The 16,950-nt window shown below is 35.6% G+C and overlaps 1 protein-coding gene across 20 annotated transcripts in view; it reads right to left on the bottom strand.

Annotated features, from left to right (window-relative positions):
• CASK (calcium/calmodulin dependent serine protein kinase) overlaps positions 1 to 16,950 on the bottom strand; it is a 226,463-nt gene that overhangs the window by 159,786 nt on the left and 49,727 nt on the right. For all 20 annotated transcript variants that reach the window (XM_040585277.1, XM_040585276.1, XM_040585280.1 and 17 more), the window contains exon 2: positions 9,605 to 9,717. In XM_040585277.1, coding sequence (XP_040441211.1) covers positions 9,605 to 9,717 — 113 coding nt within the window. The remainder of the gene's footprint in view (positions 1 to 9,604; positions 9,718 to 16,950) is intronic.

Below are 16,950 nucleotides of genomic sequence, written 5' to 3'. Positions count from 1 at the left end.
TGTTTCATCCTGGAAGTTTCTCAAGTTGGTCAACCATGACTTCCCCTCGGTGAATCCATGCTCACTACTCCTGATGACTTTGCTGTCCTTGATGTACCTGGAAATGGTTTCCAGGATTAGTTGCTCCACCTCCTTCCTCGGTATGAAGGTGAAGCTGACTGACCTGCAGTTCCCTGGGTCCTTCTTCTTGCCCTTCTTGAAGATCAGAGTGACATTTGCTCTCCTTCAGCCCTTATGTATCTCTCCCAATCACCTCGATCACTCAAAGATTATCCAGCTGGCTTCCTAACGGTATCTCAGCTCCATCAGCACTTTTGGGCCCTGATGGAATGGACTCACATCTGTGTAAATACACTTAGAGGCAATGAACACTTTAACAGTACGTTATCCTCTTAGGGTGCTTCAGGCCTCTGATTGAGACAAAGCAGAGAGTTCCTAAGACACCTCCTTTACTGAATACTTCACATATTTAACTACCAAACACAAGTACAGAAGTCATCTTACTGTTAAACTACCATATGCATGCAACTAAATACTTAGTACAGGGACAGACAAGATTGAAATAGTACGAGATTTTAAAGCCTGTTTTTGAATAATAGTGAATTGTGTCTGTGATATTTTATTTCCTTTGTTTCTCTGGGCTGAGAGAGGATTAGAATAGAAGGCTTTTTATAACCCTGCTCAACTAAAGACTCTCTTGTTAAAGTTTGGGAGATGTGGTTTGGAAAGTAGTATCAGGTTCAGAGCAACTGACTGAGAATGCAACTGTAGATGACTGGGATAGACACTTCAATGACAGGCTTACCATCAGAAAGACGACCTCACACACACCCCACCACCCCACTCACCCCCCTAGAAAAATCCCACCACCAAAACCCACAAAACAAATCTAGGACAGTTATTTCCAAGTCTTTTGTAAGGTATTCAGCATACCACAGAATACCCCAATTACCTGGCAGGCACCATTTTTCTACTCTGCTTGGAATAAATAGTAACAACTGCAGCTCACTTCCCTGGTTCTGTGATTTATGTTGAACCACAAGTACCATCTGAAAATGTTTTTCCTAAATTAAAAAAAATTATTAAGAATTTAAAATATTTTCAAGTTTAATTTTCAGTGAAACTTATTAGAAGAAAATTCTAAATAGTTGTGAGCTCCCACGTACAGATGGCATTCAAACAACAGATTTAAAGGACCAACCAGTTTGTGTCCAGATTAAGCAGAAGTGATGTATAAGTACAAGTCTGCACAGAAGTTTTTATCAAGTAGTAAATATACTTTATGACTTGAGATGACTAAGATGTACATAAATTATGCAATTTCTTCAGAAAAATGGTTTGATATTATGTATTATTGAACAAGATTCACCTATTTAGTGATACTAGTTATTTCAGTAAAAATTTTAACAAAATGTTCACTAAGCCCTATTTTATATGTACAAAGAGGAATTAACTTGTGAGAAACACATTCACTGACTTAAATGACAGGAAGTTTAAAAACGTTTTGATAACAAGATTCATTTGCATAGGTCTCATTTTCTTTCACGTATGTGAACGTATTTTCTTCTTCCACATATATGGAAGTGGGATGTAAAGTGAGATAAAAGATTAGAGCAGTGTTACTTCGGAAGCACTTTTCAATCAATTACAATTACTTTTTCAAAAATCCAGGTCAACTGCCTAGTCAGTTATATAACAAAATTAACAGTTAAATTGTATATTATCTGCTGTATAAATAGTGGTTAGTTCTAATTACATAATTATTATTTGATGTGTTCTAAGAATTTCAAGATACAGAGGTTTTAAATTAATACTCTAATATGTTATTCTTAGAATGAATAATTATCAAAATGACAGTCAAATACACTTCATATTGTTGCACTTTGAAACTTATAAAGGGTACCATTTATACTTATAAAATTGGGAAATGTGTTGACTACTCTTGTTGCTTAGCTGCATGATACCATTCTCAAAATCAGTTTCACAATAACGTTATGTAAAGACCTACCTAATCTGGCAATGTGCAACTAGTCCGCGGTGGCTTCAGCCACTAAATGTAACAGTCATTTTTACGATATTTGCTCTACAATAAAACTAAGCACAGATGAACAAATGTGTAGCCGAGTGTAAAGATTAAAAAAAGCGGAGGGAAGAGGTGCGCTCCTGCTAAGCTATTGTACGTTCAGCACTACAGTAAATCTAATAAAAACAGATACATATTAAAGGCAAGGGAATGAAGTCACACAGCAAACAAAGCTCTCCTTGTTTGGCAGACTGATTAGGAGGAATAAAGAGCCGATTGCTTGCAATGCATAAAAACGTAACTATTTTCCTTTTGTTTAAGCAACAGTTCATAAAAGAATTGGTAAATATTCTTACATGCTTTAATGTGGGTGTAATAAATTCACAAGCTATGCTTTCCTTTCTGAAGATGGAAAGGGAAAGCATTACATCAACACTGCTGTGAATATGCTTGCATCAAATTTCAAGAAATTCCATGTTCTTGAAATAAAATGATTCCATATAGCTGCTCTTTATTACTCTTGACTTATGATCTGGATGAAAGGCCGTATTTCTTTATAGAACTTCATATTTGCTTCCCTGGACCAATCAAATTCTCATGTAGGACTCCAGAAGGGGTCAAAACAATTATTTGACCAGTGAGACTTAGTATCCCACTCCTGAAGTCTGTCTCTGGGCACATGCTAGAAACAGCACCAAAAAGGTCCCCTAATATACAACATTGTATGTTACACTTTAAAAAAACAATTGTATTATGTCAAGTGTTGTCCAAGCCTGAATTCTGTATTTCCAACCAAAATACACATGCACCATTTCTGCAGTAAACTCATGTCCAGTAGCAAGAAAAAAAAAAAAGTCCTAAAAATAAATCCTTATGTTTTCATACATTTCTGTGATTCACTGTATCTATTGTGTTGTTAACGTGCTTATAACACTTACAGATATCTCTTCTGTTGTCTTTTTACACAAAAGTATTTCATTCTAATGACACCTTGTTTATGAAAGTTATAGCAGAACTATAAAAGTTACACATTTATGAAATTTATAGGTAGAAATCAGTCGAACTGAATTTGTAAACAAACCAGCCTATGGCTTCTCCAGAAAATGAAAAGAAGAGAACTCAAATCCTTCATTAAGTTAAACCAAGCTAACCCCTCAAAAAGGCTAAGGTAATATTTTCTGTACCAAAACAGGCACAGTTCTACCCAGTGTGAAAAAAGTACAACAAAGTTAGGAAATACACATTCCACAGTCAGAGAGACTCTTGAAACAGCAAACTTCAAAAGTTGTTTAAAGCATCAGTCTTCAAGCCCTGTTGATAGGCAGAAACTCTAGCAGAGGTCCCTTTCATCATCATGACCTTGACACACACACACTTTTTTTTTTTAAACGTAATTTTCCTAGAAAGCGTTTTTTTATACTTGATTTTTTATTACCATAGCTACATGGCAATATTACACTGACCTGCTTTATCATTTGTACAGCATACACAGAAACTACAGTGGCATTTAGAAGACCAGGAACATAAACTCCATGACAGGCAGCTACCAACATTTTAAATACCTTTGCTTCAAAATTCCACATTTGCGCATTTTCTTTTTAACAGAGATGTTATTAATACCATGCGACTTTTGCAGGCTATAAACAGACGCCTCAAACTCTTCAGTGCTGAGATGTACACACTCAACGAATTTTCAAGAGAGCTCCGGTGTAACAGAGCTCTATCTGCAACACTACTATCGCTAAATACTTTAAGATTTCTCTTAAGGCTAAAATAATAATAAAAGAAAAAGCAAAGTCAAGCTGATGCAGCTTTTCATTCTCTGAAATGTCCTTGTATTTTCTGCCTTCAATGAAAGAAAATCTATAATGATGCCTTCCTCATATTTTCAGTAACACACAGAAATGCTGGTGGGAAATAACCTCTGATGGTTATCCGATCTGACCCCAACTCAAAGTGAAGTAACTGCTAACATTGATCACGACAGCTGTGCCTTCATCCAGGGACAGAGGTCCTATAACCTCTCTGGGCTACTTATACCTGCTGTACTATCCTCCCAGCAGAAAATTTTTTCCTCATGTTCAACCTGAACCTTCTAAGCAACCACTTCTTGCCATTACTCTTTGTTGTAATAGCTGTCACTGTTAAAGACAGCTTGGCTCTGCTGGTTTTGTAACCCTTCAAGTAGTTGTAGACTACTGTTACATCACCGTCTTAGCCTCCTCTGCATCAGGCTAAACAAACCCAGCTCCCTCAACCTCTGTTAGCCCATCATGTGCTGTAGGGTCCTGACTGTCTTGATAATCCTTTGCTGGGACCTTTCCAGTTCTTTAGCATACCTTTAATTGTGAAGCTCCAAACCGGACACAATAGCTCAGGTGTGGGCCCAATAATGTCACACAAGGAAGTAAATTTCCTTGATCTGTGAAATATGGGACAGAACTGACAACTACTAGAAATTCCAGGTAAGTTGGTACTTCCAAATCAGAGGCAAAGAACCAGTCGCTCTTTCTTCAAATCCAGTCTGCATATGGTACAGTATCATAAAATTTGATAAGATTCAGGTTTGTAATACCTTTTACTCAACGACTTGAGCTCAACACTGACACTGCATTTTTTGCTTAAACCCTTGAAAAAAACCAGGGAGGGAGGTACAGAATCTTACTCACAGACACTTTTGCAAAAAATAATTTTTTCACCACAGCCTTCCAATACCAAAAGCTGAAGGTACTCTGCCATATATCTTTACTCAGAATTAAAGCCTTTCAAACGAACTGCACTCACAAAGTGATTTTAAAAATGCAAGTCTAAACAAAAAACAAACAAACCCCAACCCCACAAATAAGAACAAGAGCAAGGAATCACTCACAACATGAAAATATGTCAGGGAAAAGACTGGTGGGCCCTTTGTAGAAACAAAACCAAAATGATGCCAACTTTCCAATTTTTTCCCCCCTCAATGAAATAATACGGGAATTCTCTAGCTAAAATGGATGATCCATAGCAGTGACCACTCTGATTCAACTATCTTGCCCCTCTCAGTGCTAGAAGTAATCCAAGAACTATATTCAAAACACTTCTTTCTTGGCTGTAAGTTCGCTCTTTGCCACAGCCAAAACTTTTTGCAGACTGCCTTCACAGCTTGCTTGCAGTGGAACCAGTTTGGGTTCTAAAGGAAACGTGAGAATCTTTATCAGTTCATCTATTCAGCTTCAGAGTGGCTTGCATGCACACAAACCTGTACAGACGCATATACCAACCTAATAAGGTCTAGCCCGTTAAAAGGTTGTGGGAGTAATGATAATCACTTTCTTTGTGAGGACATTTCTATCAGAATGAATTCAGATAACTGAATCTAATATAGAATGAATTAAATCTTGAAAAACAGCTTCAAAGAGACATGCACTGTAAGCACAGGGCACTGTCCTTTAAATTGCTTTGAAAAACACTCAGCATGTTATAAGAAAGCAATCTGATGCTAACAAAAGGTAGACAAATAAGGTATACTGGCTTTTACTAAGTAGTAAAGAACAGATCACCATTCTCTTCCTAAGAAATAGTGTTTGCATTTAAAGATATTTGGTGTTAGAACTGCTAAGTAAAAGCAAGATATGTAAGCCACAAAGAGAAAAATAACGACAAAGACAATGCATGGGATGTGAAGAGAGCTGCAGAAGAAATGGACAGTAAAAGGTAACTATGGTGTGAACTGTAACAAATTCAGAAATAAGGAACATGCTTTTTATACTTTTCCATCCCAAAATTTCTAAGTATAGCAACTAAGAGCTGTATTTTGAAATAAAAGTATCAGTGTAAATAAATTTATTAGACTTTAATGAGTAAAGTAGCTTCTGTGAGCATCAAGTACTCTGAACTGAACTGTACAAAACAGTCTCTTTTGTATCTACAAATATTCAAGCTCTGCATTTTCTTATGTATATTTTTAATTTTTGGTATCCCAGCAGCATGAAAGCATAGTGAACTGTAGTAGAATCTGTCATCATGTAAAATAGCCAGCATTAATCCAGTAGATCACGTGGCCACTTGAACAGTGACAAGGTGTCAATATACTTCATTAATATGGTTGAATTACAACACCACAGAGATTGATGACACAGTATGCAAGACCGTGAATGCTAATACTTAAATCCAATAGAACCTAGCCTAAATTAGATTTGTTAGCTGTCAGGCATCGTAACATAGCATTATTTTTTTTTTCCTATTATCAAACCACTGCAGAGATGCACACATACATAAAAATCACTTGAGAAGTCCACATCTATACACGGTACATGTACTGAGCAGCCTTGTGGAATGAACACTATACTAGATAAAAGTTTGCCTTGCAAGCTAGTGACTTCTCTACCATAGACCACAAATGCTCACTACAGTACCAATTAATAAACATGCATTAGCCTAGAGAAGTATCAATTTTTCAAGTTTGATTGCTTTTGTTACTGTGTTAAGGCTGATACCATTACTGTAAGAAATCAGTTTATTTTTTAAATGAATTCTGTAGACTAGTAAACAGTCTTTTTATAACATATTTCATGTCTCACCTTTCCTAAGTTAAAAAAATTGCAACATTGTATTAGAACCAGGTTTAAATTAAAACACTGTATCAAAACCAGTTTTACATTAACTTTTTTAAATTGAAACATTGTATCAAACCTAGTTTTAATTTAACTCTTTTTTTATCACAGTACTGTTAAACCCAAATTTTCTCCCTAAATGGTATTAAAACTATATAGCCCCACAGATTACATGTAGACTGTTGCTAACAATACCACAGAATCACAGAATCACGTAGGTTGGGAAGAACTTTTGGAGGCCATCTAGTCCGAACTCTTCCCCAAAGCAGGTCGAAGCAGATCAGGAAGCCCAGGGCCTCGTGCAGCCCAGTTCTGAGCATCTCCAAGGGTGCTCTCCGCAGTCTCTGCACAACCTCTACCAGAGTTTCACCATTCACAGGATGAATTTTACTTTCTTGTCTCTAATTGGAATTTTCCACGTTGCAACTTGCTTGCATGGCTGCTTGCCTTTTCACCGTGCGCCTATATGAAGAGTTTGGCTCCATCTGCTCTATACCCTTCTATTAGGTAGTTAAGACGGCACTAAATCTCACCTTAGCTTCTCTTTCTAAAGCTAGGCAAATCCAGTCCTCTCCATCACTGCTGGATTCATGCCAGTATATCGTTGTTTTTCTTGTACTGGGGAAACCAAGACTGCACAAAGTGCTCCAGATGTGGTGTCACAAGGGATGAACAGAGAAAACAATCACTTCCTTTGATTTGCTGGCTACACTCCTGCAGCAGTCTGCTATGCAGTTGGCTGCCTTTGCCACAAGAGTACACTGCTGACAAATATATAAAGATGAAGTTCTTACCCATAAACACCTGTCATGCCACATGGGTACGTATGCAAAAGCACTCAAAATCCGAGACTTTTTAGATTTAATCATAAGTGTGGAGGCATACTGGGCCCTTTACTTTTCAGCACTTTACATGTATGTGAAATTAATGAAAGGAATTGTCATCAGCTCCCTCACAAGCAGAACATCCTGTTCTCCCACTCCTGTGCCTCCAAGAAAGACTGGAGGTGGAAAGTTGTACAAAGATAGGGCAAAACTTTGAGATAAAGAACATTCCTAAGGATTAACCTCACCATTCCAACTCCAGTTTACACTTTAACACAATTTACAAATACAGCTACCTCCCAGGTAAAACACCTATTTATTTCCTGCAAGTACCACCATCGCGGCCCCCCACCAATGTGTTTAAGGAATTCTGTATCAGATATGAGCCAAACACATGTTAAAAAATTTAAGAAAAATAAAATCTTTTAACAAAATAAACCTATAACCTGGATAGAGAAGAGGTACACACATACACACAAAGCACTGAGAAAAACAAAATAAAGAGTACACAAGATGGAAAGAGTTTGTGACAAACAGGTTCAGATTCTTATGTAGAGTTAAGGACTTGCTTCACATTCACTTACACATTTATGTGTCTTAATATTACAAAGCTAATGCATAACAATTCAAAATCTTAAAAAAACCCAAACCAAACAAAAACATCCCAACAATAATCCACAACCAAAAAAACCCAAAACAAAATAAACCAACCACTAAACCATGAAGTGTTTATGGTCTGTTAACTCAATGACCTGCTGGCTTGAATTGTAACTATATCAACATAATACAAGTGGGATCAAAACCCAAAAATTTCTTAGTCTAGTCCCAAGCGTTTTCTTTAGACCGAAGCAGAAAATACAAACTATCAACAGCTATCCTTCATTTTTCCAGTGAATCTATTACACTGTTGGGTCCCCCTTTCCTCCTGATGAGTCCCTACCCTTTTGCCTGCTATTTCTCCCTTTCAGTAATTCCTTCATGGCCTCAAAAGATTGAATTTTATTGTCATGAAGCGAGGAAAGCAATACTCCACTAAAGGTAGAAATGTCTCCTACCATCAGCAGTTAAGATGAGCTTAACCAGAAAAGACTAGAATATAGACAGAACCTCCTTTAAAAGATATCAAATAATTTTAGTGAAAATACACTAGCTCAAAATGCAATGGTTTTTAATAAATATTTTAATAAATAACCTGCAAAAACCACAATGCAGCTGTATACAAGCTGTGTATTTTGGAAAACACAGCTTATATTTTGCTGGAGGGCTAGAAAAAAGAAACTAGCAATGGAAATGTAAATGGAAATCCTTGGTAAAGTCCAAAGCAAGATGCGTGATTTATTTACCTTGTAAATCAAACTAGCCATCATTAAGGCTTAAGATTCTGTTTGTTATAATTACTACAAAAAGTCACTAACCCTTTTTTGCTGCTGAACTTGGGTTTATAAGGACTCAGATGGTACAAGCAGAGTCCCCAAAAAACCATTACTTTACAAAAGAATATGATGTCCAGTAAAAATATACTGGACATGAAATACACAGTGATTATCATTCAGTTACCATGCTCTTTTTCATATAGTGTAAAAGGAGCATTTTATGCACTCAAGTTGCATACTCAACTTGGAAAAGATGTATTGTTTTACCCTAAAATAGGAAATGTTAAGAATTACAGCATTTTGTTTACACTGTAACAATTCTGCAGCATTGTTTTAAAATCCTGACTATATTAAAAATGTATAGTATTATATAAAATTTCACAAATCTATATCACAACTTTTCACCTATTTTATAGCAAATTACCTGCTAAATCTAGACTACTAAAACCAAAACTGATGTGTTCTTACTTTAATTCCTTTGTATGCTTTTGGATTCAGAATTAGATTTTTTAAGAAATTCATTCTTTAAAAAAAAAAAATCCTAACAGAAATAGCAATGGTTAACAGTTTGTATAGACCTGCTATTCCTTCTAATATTTATTATCACAGTGGAAGAGCCATAGTAATTACTAAAGATTAGAAATGTATGCAGTAAGTTAAATTTGAGATATAAGACCTTTAAAACTTCCACAAAATGTAAACCAGAAAGGATCTTACAAAGCAAGCAAACAGAAAAGGTTGAGAAACCAAAACCCGTGTTCATTTAGAATTTGCTTAATTTTTGATTCTTACCTTCTGTGCTTAATCCAGGACTTGAAGTGAATTTTGCTACATCGACAATCTTTACAGCAAACTGTTGCCCTGTTTCCCTGTTGATACATCGCCGCACAACACTGAATGGACCCCTGAAACACACACACACAGAAAACAGCAATAAATAATCCATTCCCTTTTATGTGCTGAGCTACAATTCCATTACTTATTAACAAAGTTTAGATTCCACGATTCAAGTGTAGTATTTACACAGAAGCTTATACCTCTCATGCTTGCTGCCCATTAAATGTTAAGATTAGTAATTTTAACTAAAAACTAGTATAAAGAACACCAAATGAGTTTCATGTTTTCCTATATTAAAGACATATTCTCTTACCCTGCCACTTTAGAAAGGCAATATTCTTTGAAACCTTATGTAATATACCGACATTATTATTAAATATTAACTGGACTTTATTTTCATGCATAATCCAAATGGGGAGGGGAAAAAAAAAAAAAAAAAAAAAAAAAGAGGGAGAAACGCATTCTTGCTTTCAGTCCTAAGCCAAAGTTCAGAACTTACTATTTGAAACAACTAAAAAGATATTCCTTCAAAACAATAACTGTAACAGAATAGTTGAGTCATGTTGTTTAGTTTTATTTATTTGTTTTACACAAGCTAGCCTTATTTTGAGCTTATTTGACATTACTACTTATGAACAACCTCCATTACAATGATCTGAAATTCCAAAGACTTCCAATTTTCCCTCATCTGTGACATTTAAAGAACCCCCGCAAAAGTTACAGATAAAAAATACTTAGTAAAAGTAGTTCCGATAGATGTTAGCATTGCACTCAACCAATAAAAAGTTACTTATTTTTTGATATTTTTGAATATCAATAATTTTTGAAATTACATTTGTCAAAATACGAGTTAGAACAATGGCAATCTTTTAAAAACCTTCACCACCAATATGCATTTTTGGAAGCTTCTTTTAGTAGACTATTTAAGTTCTTGGTGCCTTGACTTAAAATATGGAATTTTCCATCCAATATTAACAACAAACAATACAATCAGATAATTATGGTAGGTCAAGCTTTCAAACATAAAAAATCAATAGGTTATGAAAACATAATAGGATTTTTTCATGAGTGCAACAGTTGTGGCAAATCAATCCTTTTTTTATTGCTACTTATTTAACAACTGACATGATAGTTGGAACTAGATCATCTTTAAGGTCCCTTCCAATCCAAACCATTTTATGATTCTGTGATAGCTCTAAAGAAATCCATTCTAAAGTCTTGTCAAAAAGACATAAGGGAAAAATTTGAGAACAGAAAGAGCCTTTGTTCAGAAGTTCGTCTACTGAGTGAACATTCACCTGCTGAGTGAAAAAAAATGCTTAGAGCTTAAAAGACAAATTTTTCCATTCAAGCAGAGAACTGGAAGTTAGTTTACAGATTTCTGAGCAATGAGATTGCAAAGCAACACAATTCTCAAAAGATTCCCTGAAAAAGGAGAAATGTCCCCTGTAAGGGCACTTACAAAGCTTTCTAACTGGCTTTTGGTATTCTACATACCAGATGATTCAAAGTATGTATTTCATCACACTACCAAACCTGTACCACCCATAACTAAACTGAAATTTTTGTTCTGACACATACATACTTAAAGATTTCTTGAAATAGGATAATTTCTGGCACAGAACATGAATACCAAAACCAGTCAATAAATCACAATCTAAACATTTACAAACAAGAAAAGTATTCATTAACACAACTATATACCTGTGTATTATGCTCATGTGCTTAAACAGAACTAACTACACAAGAAAATGCATGGGCTTTTTTCCTCTTTCTCCTAACATACAATTAAACCCCTCATACTGATGGTTATTTTCTCCTCTGAATCCACACCCCACTATTATTCAGTATCTGGTCTTTTATCAAGTTACCACAGGTATTTTTAAAAAGATGATCAATTGACACTCTAATACATAGAAATGCACTTAAATCTATAAATGCAAATGGCTCAACTGACTTCATTTGCCATCAGAAGGACGACAGCTGACTTGGAATCCTCCCCCCACATTTCAGAAAGTAATCTTTTTAATAAGAAGTCCCATTTTATATAATCAGCTTCACCTTCTTATCCCAAGTCTCTGCTTACTCTTCTAGCATCAGTCAAAGTAAAATTGCTTTAAAATGGTATAAACACATTTAAAATATGGTAATTTAAAAGCATTTCAAAACCTAACCCACAGCTTTGTAATAACGTTAGCAATACTCATTTTCATTCACAACTGCCACAGATTCTATACTAGAAACTGCATGTGTTTCATTAAAATGATCCTTTTTCTTTTCATTATCATTGTTTTTTCCGCACACAAAGCCTTTCTGGAGACATTAAATAATGCTTTTGACATAATCTGAAACCAAATGGTAGATCACTAGAGCACAGAGATGCCTGACACGACCATATCCTTACTTATAGGTAGATGCCCAATTTCTGCTCATTCACATAAACTCTATGAATATAAATATTTCTCACTGTTGACTAAGCTTCCTCAAGTCTGGGCTGGAGAGCTTCCCAGCCACCTGAATATGGGTATGTACTTGAAGCAAACAAGGAGAAGTAGCTGGAGGAATCATAAATCAAAAAGGAGCATACAAACTGCAGCTTCAAGAGGGATCAGAATTGTGGTCACCCCTACCTTTCTCTCTTGTAACCCTGACATTTTTTCTTTTCATTACATACTAAATTTTTGGAACCCTGACTTGAGCAATTTGCTTCCTGCATATATAAGTCTGGCAAAAAAAATTAAGCATGTTATTCCGTTCCGTAACAGAGGGTAAAAGGGACATCCATACAGCCTAAACCTTTATGGCCATACTGAAACTTAGCTATGCTTTTAACAGAGCCTTCTCTACTTAAAATAAGGAATGCCAAAGACTCCCAAGTAAATCAAAGGTGCTGTAAAGCACAGAAGAAAAGAATTCTGTGATGTACACAGTTGACTCATTCTATTAAAAAAAATACACCAATTTAGATTTTCATATAGAAATAAAAAAATTTTAAGCATAACCTGAAGATTCAACTATTTACAAGCCTCAGATTTCCAACTTTTTCAAAACTAGCTCGTTCATGTTCAAGCCACAGGCAACTTCAAAATAGTATATCCTACGACAATACATTGGATGAATGTTTTCCATGACAACAGCCACAAAATAAAGGCTTCAATTTTCCAATTTTAAATAATTGTAAAACACTCATGAGAGGTGTACTTATCAATTACAATCACTTCCACATGTGAAGTCACAGAAAGGAACTTTTAAATAAATTAGAGTTGCAGTTATCTTTTTTTGACACAGCTGCAATGACACACAGCAATTTTACAAATAAAGTGGTAACAGCCCACAGTGATACTGTCTAATTTGAATCAGAAAACAAAAATCCGTGTTTCCTAACACAGTAGTTTCAAACCTTATTTGGAAGTTCAGTAACAAATATCTTTCAGGACACCCTCAGTCTCAGCACTAAAATCACACTCTTCTCAGTCAGTCAGGAAAAGGACTACAGTATTTCATCTCTGAAATGAGACAAGGAGCTATTCAACAGTTGCGCCTGCCACTGGGGAAACATATATCATATCCTCATGAAATGACAATTTCTATAGCTCATTTTACTAACCCTGCAGCTCAAATTATACAGATCTAAATTGCAGAGGTGATGCAGACAGGGGAAGGAACAACCGTAATGCCAGACCGAAATCATCAAAACTGCTACAGATAGATCAGACTACTTGTTTTTAACCTTATTTTAAAACAGAAGAACTGAGTTAAAAGATGAAGTCTAATGCAACTTAAGTCACACAAACTAAAATTATAATGTAATGTTTTTTATATTTCATTCTCTCTATGCTACCTTTAACACACACACACACACACCTGCCGAGATACGCAAATCTTTGGTTTCAGACCCATCCTCCTGCTTCCCTGGAAGCACACAAAATCTTTCACTGCAGTTAGCTTGCACACAGTAGACTACACTAGCTCGAAGTATGAGAATCATTAAACCACACAAGCCATCAGGACAGATGATTTCTTCACTGATATTTTGTCAACATTGGCAGCAGCACATTCCAACACCTGCAATACTTTGAGTCCCACCTGCAATATATACCAAAAAGCAGAATGTGTTTTCTTAAACTGGCTTTGGGGTGCATGCTGATTTTTGCTGTCTACTGCAGATGGAAATCAAAGTATTACGATACATTATTAAGGAGGTTATTGATTACATGTAGCCCATACAAAACCAAATATGAATACTGAAAAGGTTCCTCACAGCCAGTTCTTTCCATGATTCCAAAATTCCAAGAAAGCACAGCAGGTCCCGATGTAACCTTAACCCTAGTGAAACTGTTTTCTGGTAATTAGCTCTATTGTCTAGCACAGAACAGTTAATTTTATACCAGCTAGACACAAACTTGAAGAAAATCAATTATTAATTACACTCGACTTCAGGAGTACAACACTGGAATTAGACTAAGATCCTAAAAATTTGAGGCCATCAAAGCCTTTTTTATCATCTCCTTCAATTTAAATCATTTTACGTAGTGTATGTCATTAGGACTTCAAGGATAAAGACCATAAGCTAGTATTCCAGAAACTTTTTTTTATACTAGATTCTTGTTGGTTTATCTATCTGTTCTGCTTCCTTTCTCCTTTGCTCCAATTCATGTTGGTGTGCAAGAATGAGAACTGACAGTGATTAAGATATAGCCTGTTGATTCCTAACAAGCACAAATCCTTGCAACCAGTAACCACAGCCTGTTCCCTTCCTACGTCCTAAATGAATTCAGCTGCCCTGTGGGAAAGGCGTTCCTACCAACAGATGCTACAAAGACACTTTCTGAACCACTGCTATGCTTCAGAACCCCAAAACTTGAGATTTTAAGTTATTTACGTATTGGATCACCATGAATTTGCTCAACATCTCTCCCAAGTGAGTCACAAGTTTCTGAGAAACTTAATATAAAACAATGCACTTTGACTCTCAAAATCACTTTCATCAGTTACAAAAAATCCCCCCCAAAACCCACAGGTTGAACATTTTGTCAGTAAATCCAACAACAGTGAACAACATCTCTTCCAATGACCAGAGTACTCCTTTTAAACATGAGCTTCCATTTAGAAATAAAAGGTCTTAGGTTCCTTTTCCTTACTTAACAGGGCTTAACTATTAAGAACTTGAAACATGTAATACAGGTCTTAAAGTTACCTTTATTCAACATTTAAAATGGAAGATCTATGTTTCCTAAAAAGGGTTATGTCAGTTTGTTGCACTAAGTTACTATAAATATATATATACTATATATATATAATATATATACAGATGAAGTCACATAAAAGGCATAATAAACCCAGATTGTTTCTTTTTTCATTTAAAGGCTATGTATTTGCTTACCTAAGCAGCAGACAACACTATTTTGTACTAATGTGTTTAATACTTCCAAAAAACCTGTATCTGAATTGATGAAAATTGTTGGAAAGAAAGCAAATTGCAATCACATTTTAAAGAGATAGATTTCTTTTTCCTCTTCACTTATCCATGTCATTTATAATATATACTTGTTCTTTAATTATCCCTTTGATTGAAGTGAACCTCTTTCAAAAATTAAGTATTTCCAAGATTAATTAAACCTGAAACCAGTCACTATACCAGCTCATTTGCACATGAAGCTGGAGCTTAAAACAGTGACTGAATCTCTCTGTGACCTACCACATTTGATTAGAGGACATCCACACTTTAAAAGCCACCGCTGGCAATGTTGTGTAGCCACTTTTTGGTTTATTCTTGAAGAAAAATTTAAAATACTGCATTATTATGACTGTGGCACAGAAGAACATTTGAGTTGAAGATCTGGTACTTCTTTAGAAAATTAGCTATCCCAGTACAAGTCACAGAACTGAGATTTTCAAGCAGCAAGATTTCTATCACAAGTATGCTTCAACAGTTCAAATCTTTGAAATCAAGTCTGTGTTTTAACTCAGCTTTAAGATAAAACATACAAAGAACAAAGCACAAGATAGCAGTTCACTGGATATCAGCCCAATATAAATACATACTTTCTAATATTAACCAACAAAAAAAGTAATATACAGAGTACCAAAGCTGTGGTTGTAAGGCAGGAAAAAAACCCAACAACTCGTAAGTCTTCCTTTGTCTTCACAACTCATTTTTATAAGACATGATCACTTAAACACCTTTGAAAAGACTGGAGCATAGTGCTTACATAGTACTTGAGAACAATATAATTTTTTTTCCTAATTAAGTTGTAAATAATGAAATAAATGGAGAAAGGCTACTAAATGAAGTGGTAGGTTTTGAAACAGGTAATTTAAAAACAGTGAAACTATGATCAAAGATTTGGAAATGGCAAATATTTTTTAAATAACAGCATTTAAAGAATTTAAAAATATTAGCTAAGGGATGAAACATGATTTATAAGGAATTGTTACCTCTATTTCAATTGCTTAAGCAAGCTTTTATACATAGAACAAAAACTTCAGGGAAAGCACTTATCAAAAAACCTAGAGTAACTTAAACTCTGGTTATTCAACATAGAAATACCTGATGGGGGGTGACAGTGGGGAGACATGGTGGAAAAAGCATAGTCATATCAATGCAGTGCACTATGGGGACTAATTAGACATCCAGAGTGACCTTATCACTCAAGCTTTCCACTGTAGAGATCAGTGCAATGCCAGTCAGAAGCAGTGGTGGCTACTGTGGACCAGAAACCCAGCCATGGTCCTACTTCCAACCAACTGCCCTCCAAGCGCTGCAGTGGACTCCTCATTGCAGTGTTATTAGAACCTGCTTTTTCAGTCATCCTCAAAGCCTTATCAGAAACAGAAAGGAAAGAAATGAAAACTAAAACTGAAAAAAACACCACACAATTCTGTTCAATGATCTGCCAAAAAGTTGGCAGATCTACCCTTGAGAAAAAGAGAGAGCAGACAGGAGGAGATTCCAGCCTTTTTTCCCACCTTTTTTTTTTCCTTAACCATTTCTTTCCTTCCACAGGAAACCACAGAAAAAGTAGCCACTCCAGTGCTTGTGAAAGGGAAACACTCCCAAGAAAACCTTAGGGTACTCTTAGATGTTACACAACATACTGAAAAAATATTTACTTCCAATTTAAGACTTTCTCATATAATTCCGAAACTTGTTTACATGGTTTTGTAATTGAAAAAGCAAAATACTGGCAGAAAGAGTTCTCTCTTGTTATCCTGTCCTTCCTATCTCCAGCCTGGGAGGGGGGTAAGCTATCCTTAACTGATCTGTAACCTCTATCAATGGAAATGGTAAGTTTGTGGCC

Source organism: Falco naumanni, chromosome 2 (genome assembly GCF_017639655.2).
Source record: "Falco naumanni isolate bFalNau1 chromosome 2, bFalNau1.pat, whole genome shotgun sequence".
In the NCBI taxonomy this organism is placed as follows: Eukaryota; Metazoa; Chordata; class Aves; order Falconiformes; family Falconidae; genus Falco; species Falco naumanni.
The sequence above is the reverse complement of the archived record's forward strand: the minus strand, read 5'-3'. Positions and strand labels throughout refer to the sequence as shown.